General features: G+C 45.1%; 1 protein-coding gene across 8 annotated transcripts in view; it reads right to left on the bottom strand.

Annotated features, from left to right (window-relative positions):
• The window catches only part of fryl (furry homolog, like), a 693,453-nt gene that overhangs the window by 332,182 nt on the left and 348,717 nt on the right, over positions 1-12,554 (bottom strand). For all 8 annotated transcript variants that reach the window (XM_070870121.1, XM_070870109.1, XM_070870094.1 and 5 more), the window contains one exon: positions 12,319-12,487. In XM_070870121.1, coding sequence (XP_070726222.1) covers positions 12,319-12,487 — 169 coding nt within the window. The remainder of the gene's footprint in view (positions 1-12,318; positions 12,488-12,554) is intronic.

Below are 12,554 nucleotides of genomic sequence, written 5' to 3'. Positions count from 1 at the left end.
AACTAGACACAGTACTCCAGGTGTGGCTTCACCAATAACCTGTACAGTTGTAGCAGGACTTCTCTGCTTTTATACTCTATCCCCCTTGCAATAAAGGCCAACATTCCATTTGCCTCCCTGATTACTTGCTTCACCTACATACTAACTTTTTGTGTTTCATGCACAAGAATCCCCAGGTCTCTCTGGACTGCAGCATTCTGCAATTTTTCTCCATTTAAATTATAATTTGCTTTTCTATTATTTCTGCCAAAGTGGATAACCTCACATTTTCCCACATTATATGCCATCTGCCAAATTTTGGCCACTTACTTAGCCTGTCCATAGCCCTTTGCAGATTTTTTGTGTTCTCCTCACAATTTACTTTCCCAGCCATCTTCGTATCATCAGCAAACTTGGCTACATTACACTCTTCATCCAAGTCAGTAATATAGATTGTAAATAGTTGAGGACCCAGCACCGATCCCTGCGGCTCCCCACTAGTCACTGTTTGAAACATAGAAAATAGGTGCAGGAGTAGGCCATTCGGCCCTTCGAGCCTTCACTACCATTCAATAAGATCATGGCTGATCTTTCCCTCAGTACCCCTTTCCTGCTTTCTCTCCATACCCCTTGATCCCCTTAGCCGTAAGAGTCATATCTAAATCCCTCTTGAATATATCCAATGAACTGGCATCAACAACTCTCTGCGGCAGGGAATTCCACAGGTTAACAACTCTCTGAGTGAAGAAGTTTCTCCTCATCTCAGTCCTAAATGGCCTACCCCTTATCCTAAGACTGTGGCCCCTGGTTCTGGACTTCCCCAACATTGAAAACATTCTACCCGCATCTAACCTGTCCCGTCCCGTCAGAATTTTATATGTTTCTATGAGATCCCCTCTCATCTTCTAAGCTCCAGTGAATACAGACCCAGTCGATCCAGTCTCTCCTCATATGTCAGTCCTGCCATTCTGGGAATCAGTCTGGTAAACCTTCGCTGCGCTCCCTCAATAGCAAGAACGTCCTTCCTCAGATTAGGAGACCAAAACTGAACACAATATTCCAGGTGAGGCCTCACCGAGGCCCTGTACAACTGCAGTAAGACCTCCCTGCTCCTATACTCAAATCCCCTAGCTATGAAGGCCAACATACCATTTGCCTTCTTCACCGCCTGCTGCACCTGTATGCCAACTTTCAATGACTGATGAACCATGACACCCAGGTCCCTTTTCCTAATCTGCTGCCATTCAGATAATATTCTGTCTTCGCGTTTTTGCCCCCAAAGTGGATAACCTCACATTTATCCACATTATACTACATCTGTCATGCATTTGCCCACTCACCTAACCTGTCCAAGTCACCCTGCAGCCTCCTAGCGTCCCCCTCACAGCTCACACCTCCACCCAGTTTAGTCATCTGCAAACTTGGAGATATTACACTCAATTCCTTCATCCAAATCATTGATGTATATTGTAAAGAGCTGGGGTCCCAGCACTGAGCCCTGCGGCACTCCACTAGTCACTGCCTGTCATTTTGAAAAGGACCCGTTTATCCCGACTCTGTTTTCTGTCTGCCAACTAGTTCTCTATCCACGTCAGTATATTAACCCCAGTACCATGTGCTTTGATTTTGCACACCAATCTCTTGTGTGGGACCTTGTCAAAAGCCTTTTAAAAGTCCAAATACACCACATCCACTGGTTCTCCCCTGTCCACGCTACTAGTTATATCCTCAAAAAATTCCAGAAGATTTGTCAAGCATGATTTCCCCTTCATAAATCCATGCTGACTTGGACCGATCCTGTCACTGCTTTCCAATTTCATCCTTAATAATTGATTCTAACATTTTCCCCACTATCGATGTCAGGCTAACCGGTCTATAATTACCCGCTTTCTCTCTCCCTCCCTTTTTAAAAAGTGGTGTTACATTAGCTACCCTCCAGTCCATCGGAACTGATCCAAAGTCGATAGACTGTTGGAAAATGATCACCAATACGGGCCACTTCCTTAAGTACTCTGGGATGCAGATCATCAGGCCCCGGGGATTTATCGGCCTTCAATCCCATCAATTTCCCGAACACAATTTTCCGTCTAATAAGGATATGCTTCAGTTCCTCCTTCTCACTAGACCTTCGGTCCCCTAGTACTTCCAGAAGGTTATTTGTGTCATCCTTCGTGAAGACTGAACCAAAGTATTTGTTCAACTGGTCTGCCATTTCTTTGTTCCCCACTATAAATTCACCTGAATCTGACTGCAAGGGACCTAACGTTTGTCTTCACTAATCTTTTTCTCTTCACATATCTAAAGAAGCTTTTGCAGTCAGTTTTTATGTTTCCGGCAAGCTTCCTCTCGTACTCCATTTTCCCCCTCTTAATTAAACCCTTTGTCCTCCTCTGCTGAATTCTAAATTTCTCCCAGTCCTCAGGTTTGTTGCTTCTTCTGGCCAATTTGTATGCCTCTTCCTTGGATTTAACACTATCCTTAATTTCCCTTGTTAGCTACAGTTGAGCTACCTTCCCAGTTTTATTTTTACTCCAGACAGGGATGCACAATTGCTGAAGTTCATCCATGTGATCTTTAAATGTTTGCCATTGCCTATCCACCGTCAACCCTTTAAGTATCATTTGCCAGTCTATTCTAGCCAATTCATGCCTCAAACCTTTCCTTAAGTTCAGGACCCTAGTTTCCGAATTAACTGTGTCACTCTCCATCTTAATAAAGAATTCTACCATGTTACAGTCACTCTTCCCCAAGGGGCCTTGCTCAATAAGATTGCTAATTAGTCCTTTCTCATTACACATCACCCAGTACTGGGATGGCCAGCTCCCGAGTTGGTTCCACAACATATTGGTCTACAAAGCCATCCCTAATACACTCCAGGAAATCCTCCTCCACCGCATTGCTACCAGTTTGGTTAGCCCAATGAATATGTAGATTAAAGTCACCCATGATAACTGCTGTACCTTTATTGCATGCATCCCTAATTTCTTGTTTGATGCTGTCCCCAACCTCACTACTACTGTTTGGTGGTCTATAAATGTTGAATACTCCTGGAAACCGGAAAATGACCCATTTATCCTGACTCTTTGTTTTCTGTTAGTTAGTCAATCCTCTATCCATGCTAATATATTACCCCCAACCCCGTGAGCTTTTATTGTGTGCAGTAACCTCTTATGTGGCACCTTATCGAATACCTGCTGGAAATCCAAAATCCACCACATCCACTGGTTCCCCCTTCTCCACCCTGCTCGTTACATCCTCAAGGAACTCCAGCAAATTTGTCAAACATGATTTCCCTTTCATAAAACCATGCCTACTCTGCTTGATTGAGTCATGCTTTTCCAAATGTTCTGCTTCTTTCTGCTTCCTTAATAATGGACTCCAGCATTTTCCGAATGACAGATGCAAGGCTAACTGGTCTACTGTTTCCTGCTTTTTGTCTGCCTCCTTTGTTAAATAGGGGCGTTACATTTGTGGTTTTCCAATCCGCTGGAACCGTCCCAGAATCCAGGAAATGTTGGTAGATTACAACCAATGCATGCACTATCTCTGCTGCCACTTCTCTTAAGACCCTTGGATGTAAGCTATCAGGTCCAAGGGACTTGTCCGCCTTTAGTCCCATTATTTTAACTAGTACTACTTCATTAGTGATAGTGATTGTATTAAGTTCCTCCCTCCCTATAGCCCCTTGATTATCCACTATTGGGATGTTTTTAGTGTCTTCTACCGTGAAGACCGATACAAAATATTTGTTCAACGTCTCTACCATTTCCGTGTTCTCCATTATTAATTCCGCAGTCTCATCCACCAGGGGACCAACATTTACTTTAGCCATTTTTTTTTCCTTTTTATGTACCTGTAGAAACTCTTACTATCTGTTTTTATATTTCGTGCTAGTTTACTTTCATAATCTATCTTCCCTCTCTTAATGATAGCCAAAATCATTTGTTTGGTTACCCACATGATGACAGTTGCAGGGGCTGTTTGCCTACGTAATTCATCAATAATATAAATACACAAAATCTCTGTTGCTGCCTCAGCCTTTATCCCAATCCTACAGTCTCACCCTCCTGACATTTCCTCTTCTCTCTAGTCCTTCTTCTTCCAAGTCCTGCTACCTAATTCAGTCCTGAAACTTTTCAATCATAATGTCTATAATAAGATCACAATAATGCATTCATCAGGGAGCGAACAAAATACAAAAATCAATTAGAAAATGGCAGAAATTTCAACACAGTAAAGTACTTTATTTATAAATGCTCCTTCAAACTTATAACTTGAATTTCTGTACTGGGAAATGGGAGAGTGTTCCACTTTGAGGCCTCTCAATGCTGTCTTTTTGTTCTGAGCTGTGGACCTCGGCTCGAAAACCCAGTGTGCAAATACAGGTACCATTAAGTTTAAAGAGCGTAGGACAAAAAAGGTATAAATCCTAGCAGTCAAAGCTGAACTTAAAAAACAGATCCATGAGCTGAAAAGATAGTATACTAACTTGATGTGGTATAAAGGGCACAGCTTGGAAGCAGAGCTTATAAAACATCATAGATCGTGAGCCTATGACTACGTCTAAGATTATCGACTGAGTTATTTCCCTATAAACCACTGGTGCTATTCTATAAGTAGTAGCATATATTTTTGAAACATTTTTATTAATTTAAATATCCTGATACAGGATTTTTAATTACTAATTCAATGAGAGGGAGATAGAGTCTTGATGAATTAGCTACTCTGTACATTCCATTGTGTGCATTTTATGCTTTTATAAACTGTTTTAAAAAAACATACCTATCAGGAAAAAATCTGCTGCACAATTAATAATTTAAATATGGCAAATAAAATATAAAGTAAGTATGAAAACAAAAACTTGCACCAAAGTGTCATAAAATAGCAATAATTAAATAAATTACTTCACATAAATTTCAATAAATTACATAAATACAGACAACAAATACGAATAAAATACTTAAATAACTATAACAAACCCATCTTATGACTTGTCAAAAATATGCTAACCTTTGGGACTTAACATACCCACAGATTTTCTCTTTCCATACCAATCAGCTTGCCAAATACAAAATTACAATATGACCTCTTCCTCAAGACCAGCACTTAAGTGCCAGTTTGGGTCAGTGGTAACATGAGTCGGAAATCATGGGTTCAATCCCCACTGTGGGTCTTGAACACATAATTTAGGCTGCTCGTATTCCCACGTTGTCAGAGATGCTATCTTTCAGATGAGATATTAACCGGAGACCCCATCTGCCTGTTTAACTGAACTTAAAAGATCCTATGGCACTATTTGAAGATGACAAGATGTTCTCCCCTTATCCAGACCAATATTTATCCCTCAACACCACAAAAACAGGTTATTTATCTCATTGCTATTTGTGGCATCTTGCTGTGTGCAAATTAGCTGCTGCGTTTGCCTACATATCAACAGTAGCTACAATCTGTTGGCTGTGAAACATTTTAGGATGTCCTGAGGACGCAAAAGGCATTATATAAATTCAGCTTCTTTCTTTTCGCTTCTCATTTTATTGCAGAGCTTTGAACAGTATGATAAAACAGAATTTCATTGACATTTATATTGGTCATTTGTTTTTTTCCAATAAAAAAACCTATGTGAAGAACCAATGCCCGAGGTGCAAATGCCACCAAATTTGAAACGCGTAAGACAGAAAGCAGCCAAAATCAAAAAGTAATAGCTAGTAGTTTGTGTATGGAAGGTAACAGAAAAAGAAAGGGAGGAAAGGAGTTCCATTGTTTTGAAGTGCTGGGAAAGAATTAATTTTAATTTCACCACAATGTGAATGCAGGCAGCAAGAAGAGTGCATGTGATGCTGTAATTGGACCTTAGGAGGAGCTAAAGAGAAATGTTCAGAAGATCATACCAGTATCAATAAAAGTGACAAGTAAGTTGTGATCCTGATAAGTTGTAAGTGCCTTGGGGGTGGTGGGTGGGTGGGTAGGTAGGTAGACAGACAAGATAGATCCTGATGGCCAAAGGAGAGAGAATCATCGAATAGACAACAAATTATTTCTTGTATCCTATCCAGAACCATCATAAGGGTGCTGGAACCTCCCCATATTTTGAAGTAGTATTCGAGTTTTAAATGTACCAGAGATTTTCCCACAATTTGTTCTTTACATATTTAACAAGAGTACACAGTCAAAGCATGCTGTAGAAAAAATAATCTAGAATAACCATTTTGGTCAGATTAAAAGATTTACACTGGCCAAAGTCCAGTAAATAATAAGCCAGAAACGTAAGCAGTCCTTACAAAAATTTATATGATTGTAAATCATTTAAAAAGTCAATTCCCAACAGAATGAAGTAAACAATACTGTAAAAGGATTCAATTTAAAAAATCACCTCCTCCTCCTCCACACTTTCAACAAAGACAGAGATTTAACAAGAGGATTTTATTCGGAGTGATTAGCTGCATGAACACTTTTGCGGCCTTCTGTGCATGTGCGGGATATTCCAGAGCCGTGCGTGCAAGGTACCCAACAGGCGCAGAAACGCTTTCCACAGCTCTGCAAGAAGGTCACGGGATCCTTTGGTGCCGGGGAGAGAAGAGAGGGCATCGAAAGAGGGAGAGAGAGAGGGGGGGTGGGGGGGGGAAATCCATATGGCGGAGAGAGGAGGGGATTGGAGAGAGAGAGAGAGAGGGGGGAGATAGAGGGGGGAAGAGAGAGAGAGGAAGGGAGGGGCGATCAAAGGGGGGGGAAGAGAGAGGATCGAAGGGGGCAGAAAGGAGAGAAGATTGGAGGGGTAGAGAAAAAGAGGGAATCGAAGGGGGAGAGAGAGGGGATAGGAGGGGTAGAGAGAGGTGAATTCGGTGGGGGGAGAGAGAGGGGATCGGGGGGGTGGGGAAAGAGAGAGAGGGGATCGGGGGTGGGTAGAGAGAGAGAGAGGGGATCGGGGGGGGGGAAAAGAGAGAGAGGGGATCGGAGGGGGAGAGAGACAAAGGATTGGAGGGGGGGAAAAGAGAGAGAGGGGATCGGAGGGGGGGAAGAGAGAGAGCGAGGTGATCATAGGAGGGGAACAGAGAGCGAGGAAATCGGGGTGGGGAAAGGAGAGAGAGGGGATCGGAAGGGGGAAGGAGAGAGGGGTTCGGAGGGGGATGAAGGAGAGAGAGGGGATCGGAGGGGGAGAGAAAGAGAGAGGGGATCAGAGGGGGGGTTAGAGAGAGGGGATCGGGGGGGGGAAGAGAGAGAGAGGGGGGATCGGGGGGAGAATGAGATGGGATCGGAAGGGGGTGGGGGGGGAAAAGAGAGAGAGAGAGGGGGGAAAGAAAGAGAAAGAGGGGGGAGAGAGAGGGGATAATAAGGGTCAGAGAGAGAGGAGATGTGGGGCGGGGGGAGATAGAGGGGACCAGAGGGAGGAGAGAGTTGTGATCGGAGGGGGGATTGAGAGAGGCGATCGGAGAGAGGGGATCAAAGGGGGGAGAGAGAGGGGAGATCGGAGGTGGGGGAGAGAGAGAGAGAGAGAGAGGGGGGGAATCGGAGACGGGAGAGAGAGAGAGAGAGAGAGCGAGAGAGGGGATCGGAGGAGGGAGAGAGGGGGGATCGGAGGAGGGAGAGAGAGAGAGAGAGAGAGAGAGAGAGAGAGAGAGAGAGAGAGAGAGAGAGAGAGGGGGGGAATCGGAGACGGGAGAGAGAGAGAGAGCGAGAGAGGGGATCGGAGGAGGGAGAGAGGGGATTGGAGGAGGGAGAGAGGGGATCGGAGGAGGGAGAGAGGGGGGATCGGAGGAGGGAGAGAGAAGGGATCAGAGGGGAGAGAAAGAGGGAATCGGGGAAGAGAGAGAGGATCGAATTGGGAAGTGAGGGGATCGGGGAAGAGGAGGTCAGAAACCAGGGGGAATGAAGAGCATGGAGAGCACAATGGGAATGGGGGAAAAACATGATCCGGGCTGAAGGAGGGGGGGAAAATGAGAGCGAGAACGTAATTCAGATGGTAACACGAATCATGTTCTTCCAATCCCACCCCTTTTACACCAGCAACACGTTCTCCCTCTCTTCTCCCAGACCTGGTTGATTTCTGAGAAAGCTCGGTGCATGTGTGGTGTGACATCATTGGACTGTATGAAATCTAGAAGGCATGAGACTGTCACTATTTACTTCATACCCAATAAATCTGTTAACAATCCGTGACCCACACACAATGCCCCATCTACTGGGGGGGAGGGGGGCGGTCAGGGAGAGGTCAGAAACTTGGGGGGAGAAGTTCAGAAACTTGGGCGGGGAGGGGAAAGAGGTCAGGAACTCGGTGGGGCAGAGGGAGAGGATGAGTAATGGGGGGGTGTGTGGAGGAAGGTCAGGATCTTGATTGTGAGGGAAAAGGTCAGAAACTCAGCGGGAGGGCGGGGGGCAGGAAGGTTAGGAACTTGTTTGGGGGATGGGGGGGGGGGGGGGAGGGCGCTGGAACTTGTTTGAGGGGTGAGGCCGAGCCCTGTCTGTTCTATATAAGGTCTATTCTATCTGGAATCTAGCAGTCAGAATGGCTCGAATTACACTTTGCAAAGTAATCAGCAGGCTGGATATAATTACATATTCCAGAGAAATTGCTGTGTGTCTTGTCCTCCAAGGGCACCAATCAGATTATACGAACAATTAACATCTTTGCATTTATAAAAGGTACGAATTTTGGATATGGTGACAAACTGTAAATTAAGATTATATCTTCAAAAAGATTCCCATAAATGAGGACATTTTTAGCTTTTATAAAAACAAACAGACTAGTTCCCAATCACAGCACACTGCCATAGGGGGACAGAGCATAGGGAAAGTACCTCCCTGTAGTGAAAAGGTGAAATTAAAAAGGTACTCTCTATCCAGCAATCAGCACCATTGGAATTGGCCTGGGAGATCATCTACTATCTTGTACACAAGTGAGTACACATCATTAAAATAAGTACATAGACATTTATGGTAAGTTGACTAAAGAATCTTATTTTTTTTAAACTACAATATGAAAAGAAAACCACTATGAAAAACTAATCTCTCTTCCTTCTCAACGGCAACAACAACTTGTATTTATATAGCGCCCTATCGTAGTATAACGTTCCAAAGCACATAAAAATTTCAAATATTTTTCTGGTTTCCTTTTTTCTCCTTGATGGCCATTTTTTTTTGGTTCTCATAATTTGTTTGTGTATTGCCTACTTTCTCCTGCTTTTATTTAGCTCCCTTTCATTTAAAATGTGTTTGATTCCCTCTGTATCTTCTGGCCAAAGTGTGGCAGGCAACCTCCATCTAGTCCTGTCAATGCTGCTCTTGAGCTGGATGCAGGAAGATGAGCAAACCTAGAGCCAGGGTCAATGATCCACCAATTTTGCTTTCCTCACTGAATGGCAAGCCCAGCTTCTACTTTATTCCTGTGGGAACGGTAGCATAGTGGTTATGTTACTGGACTAGTAGTCCAGAAGCCTGGACTAATAATCCCACTATGGCAGCTGGGGAATTTTAATTCAGTTCATTTACAGAAAAGCTACCAGATTATTGTAAAAACCCATCTGGTTCACGAATATCCTTTAGGGTAAGAAATCTACCGTCTGAAGCCACTCAGTTGAACCAAACTGCTACAAACGGCCACATCCCGTGAATGAATTAAAAAACCCTCTGCAGTTGCAAGAATGGGAAGAATTCTCTGTCCATAATCATTTCCTAATTTTCCATCATATTGTATGTTACAGCAACATGCTCCTCTTTCTCATCATTTGAAAGGTAGCTAGCTTTAAAAAAAAATCTATAATTTCTTTCCAAATGATGTGTGACTTGGAAATATGCAGATGCTCGAGAACTTTACTGTTTCCCCCTCCTCATCATCATAGGCAGTCCCTTGGAGACGAGGATGACTTGCTTCCACACTAAAAATGACTTCACAGGTGACTGCGGAGTCCAATGTGGGACCTACAGTCTATGTAACAGACGGTGGGTGAGGGAACGGGTGGGTGGGATGCCTGGGTTGCCGTGCACTCCTTCCGCTGTCGACGCTTGGCTTCAGCTTTCTCTCAGCAAAGAGACTCGAGATGTTCAGCGCCTTCCTGGATGCATTTCCTCCACTTTGGGCAGTCTTGGGCCAGGGATTCCCAGGTGTCGGTGGGGATGTTACATTTTTTCAAGGAGGTTTTGAGGGTGTCCTTGAAGCGTTTTCTCTTTCCACCTGGGGCTCGCTTGCCGTGTCGGAGCTCATACTAGAGCGCAAGTTTTGGGAGTCTCGTGTCAGGCATGCGGACGATGTGGCCTGCCCAACAGAGCTGATCGAGCGTGGTCAATGCTTCGATGCTGGGGATGTTGGCCTGAGTGAGAACACTGACGTTGGTGCGCCTATCCTGCCAATGGATTTGCAGGATCTTGCAGAGGCAGTGTTAGTGGTATTTCTCCAGTGTTTTGAGGTGCCTGCTGTATACAATCCATGTCTCTGAGCCATACAGGAGGTATCACCACTGCTCTGTAGACCATGAGCTTGGTGCCGGGTTTGAGGTCCTGGTCTTCAAACACTCTCTTCCTCAGGCGACACTGGCACACTGAAGGCGGTGTCGAACCTCATCGTCCCAAGGTATGGAAAATGTTCCACGTTGTCCAAGACCTCACCGTGGATTTTGATAATCGGAGGAGCAGTGCTGTGTGGCGGGGGCAGGTTGGTAGAGGACCTTTGTCTTACGGATGTTTAGCGTAAGGCCCATGCTCTCGTACACCTTGGTGAAGGTGTTGACGATGACTTGGAGTTTGGATTCCGAGTGTGAGCAGACGCAAGCGTCGTCTGCGTACTGTAGTTCAATGACGGAGGATGGGACGACCTTGGATCTCGCCTGGAGGCGGCAGAGGTTGAACAGATTCCCATTTGTCCTGTAATTTAGCTCCACTCCAGCGGGAGCTTGCTGAGGGTGAGATGGAGCATTGCAGCAAGGAAGATCGAGAAGAGCGTTGGTGCAATGACACAGCCTTGCTTGACCCCAGTCCGAACATCGAATGGGTCTGTGATGGATCCGTTGGTTAAGATCACGGCTTGCATGTTATCATAGAGCAGGCAGAGGATGGTTTGGGGGCAGCCAATCCGAGGAGAAAGCTCCATAATCCCTCACGGTTGACAGTGTCGAAGGCTTTTGTGAGGTCAAAGAAGGCCATGTACGAGGGTTGGTGCTGTTCCCTGCATTTCTCTTGTATCTAACGCATGGTGAAGATCATGTCCATGGTGCCCCTTAGTGGGTGAAATCTGCATTGCGATTCTGGGAGGAGCTCTTCAGCAACAGGAAGGCGGCGATTGAGGAGAATTATGCAATTACTTTCCCGGTGGTCGACAGCAGAGAGATTCCTCTGTAGTTACCACAGTCGGACTTGTCACCTTTCTTGAAGGTGGTCACGATTACAGCATCTGCGATCTCCTGGCATGATCTCCTTGTTCCAGATAAGAGAGGAGGTCATGGATCTGCGCCAGTAGTGCTTCGCCGCCATGTTTTAGTGCTTCGGCGGGAATTCCATCTGCTGATGATCTTTTCAACCTCGTGTCGGGCTGGGGTTATGCTGAGATGGTGGCGGGTGGCATGCTGTGGGATGGAGTCGAGGACACTCACATCAAAGACAGAGTCTCGGTTAAGGAGATCCTCGAAATGCTCCTTCCAGCCAGCACTGGCTGCCTCTCTGTCCTTGATGAGCACCTTTCTGTTCTTGGCCAGTAGTGGGGTAGCGTCTTGGGTGCTTGAGCCTTAGGTCGTCTTGACTGCGTTGAAGAATCCTTGCACGTCGTGGTTGTAGGCTAGCTGCTGGATTTCTCGAGCTTTCTCCACCCACCATCTATTCTTCAGTTCGCAGTTTTCTGTTGGACCTCGGTCTTCAGACGTCTATAGAGCTGCTTTCTTGCCCTCAAGTTGTGTTGCTGCTTCCAGTCCAAGAATGCCTTGTGCTTGCGGCATATTAGCTCCTGGATCTCCTGGTCATTCTCAACGAACCAGTCTTGGTGTTTCCTGGTCGAGTGACCGAGCGTCTCTTCGCAGGTGCTAATTATGGAAGCCTTGAGAGCAGACCAGGCACTGTGGACACTCTGCATCTCTGGGTCACTGGGAGTTGTCAGGTTGGTAGCGAGGCGCTGGCTGAATAGGGCTTTCTTAAAAGGATCTTTGAGTGCACCGGTGTTGATTTTTCTGCGGCATTGTTTCTGTTCTCGTTGCAGTTTTGGGGCAATGTTGATCGTGATGACAGAGCGAATTAGGCAGCGATCTGTCCATCCAGCAGTCGTCGGCTCCTCATACCTCAATGTTAAAAGTCAATTTGAGGTTTCTGATTGAGTGCATGAGTAAATACAGATTAAAAGGTTTAAAATAAAAATGTCCACTTTACCTGCATAAACTGAAATGAAGCTTCAAAATCCTCCACAGGATACATTTTGACCCGGAAGAACTTCATTCCCATAATTAGACTGATGATGCTTTGCACTACATGAGGGCTCTGTTCTTTCTGACGCAGTTCCTTCAGCTCAGTCATAAACTTCTTTCTTACCGCCTGAAATCTAAACAAATTGAAGAATTTATGCGCTGCTAATCTTTACAATTCAAGATATCAAAATCTACCCAGTG

The sequence above is a fragment of the Pristiophorus japonicus genome, chromosome 2, assembly GCF_044704955.1.
Source record: "Pristiophorus japonicus isolate sPriJap1 chromosome 2, sPriJap1.hap1, whole genome shotgun sequence".
In the NCBI taxonomy this organism is placed as follows: domain Eukaryota; kingdom Metazoa; phylum Chordata; class Chondrichthyes; family Pristiophoridae; genus Pristiophorus; species Pristiophorus japonicus.
The sequence above is the reverse complement of the archived record's forward strand: the minus strand, read 5'-3'. Positions and strand labels throughout refer to the sequence as shown.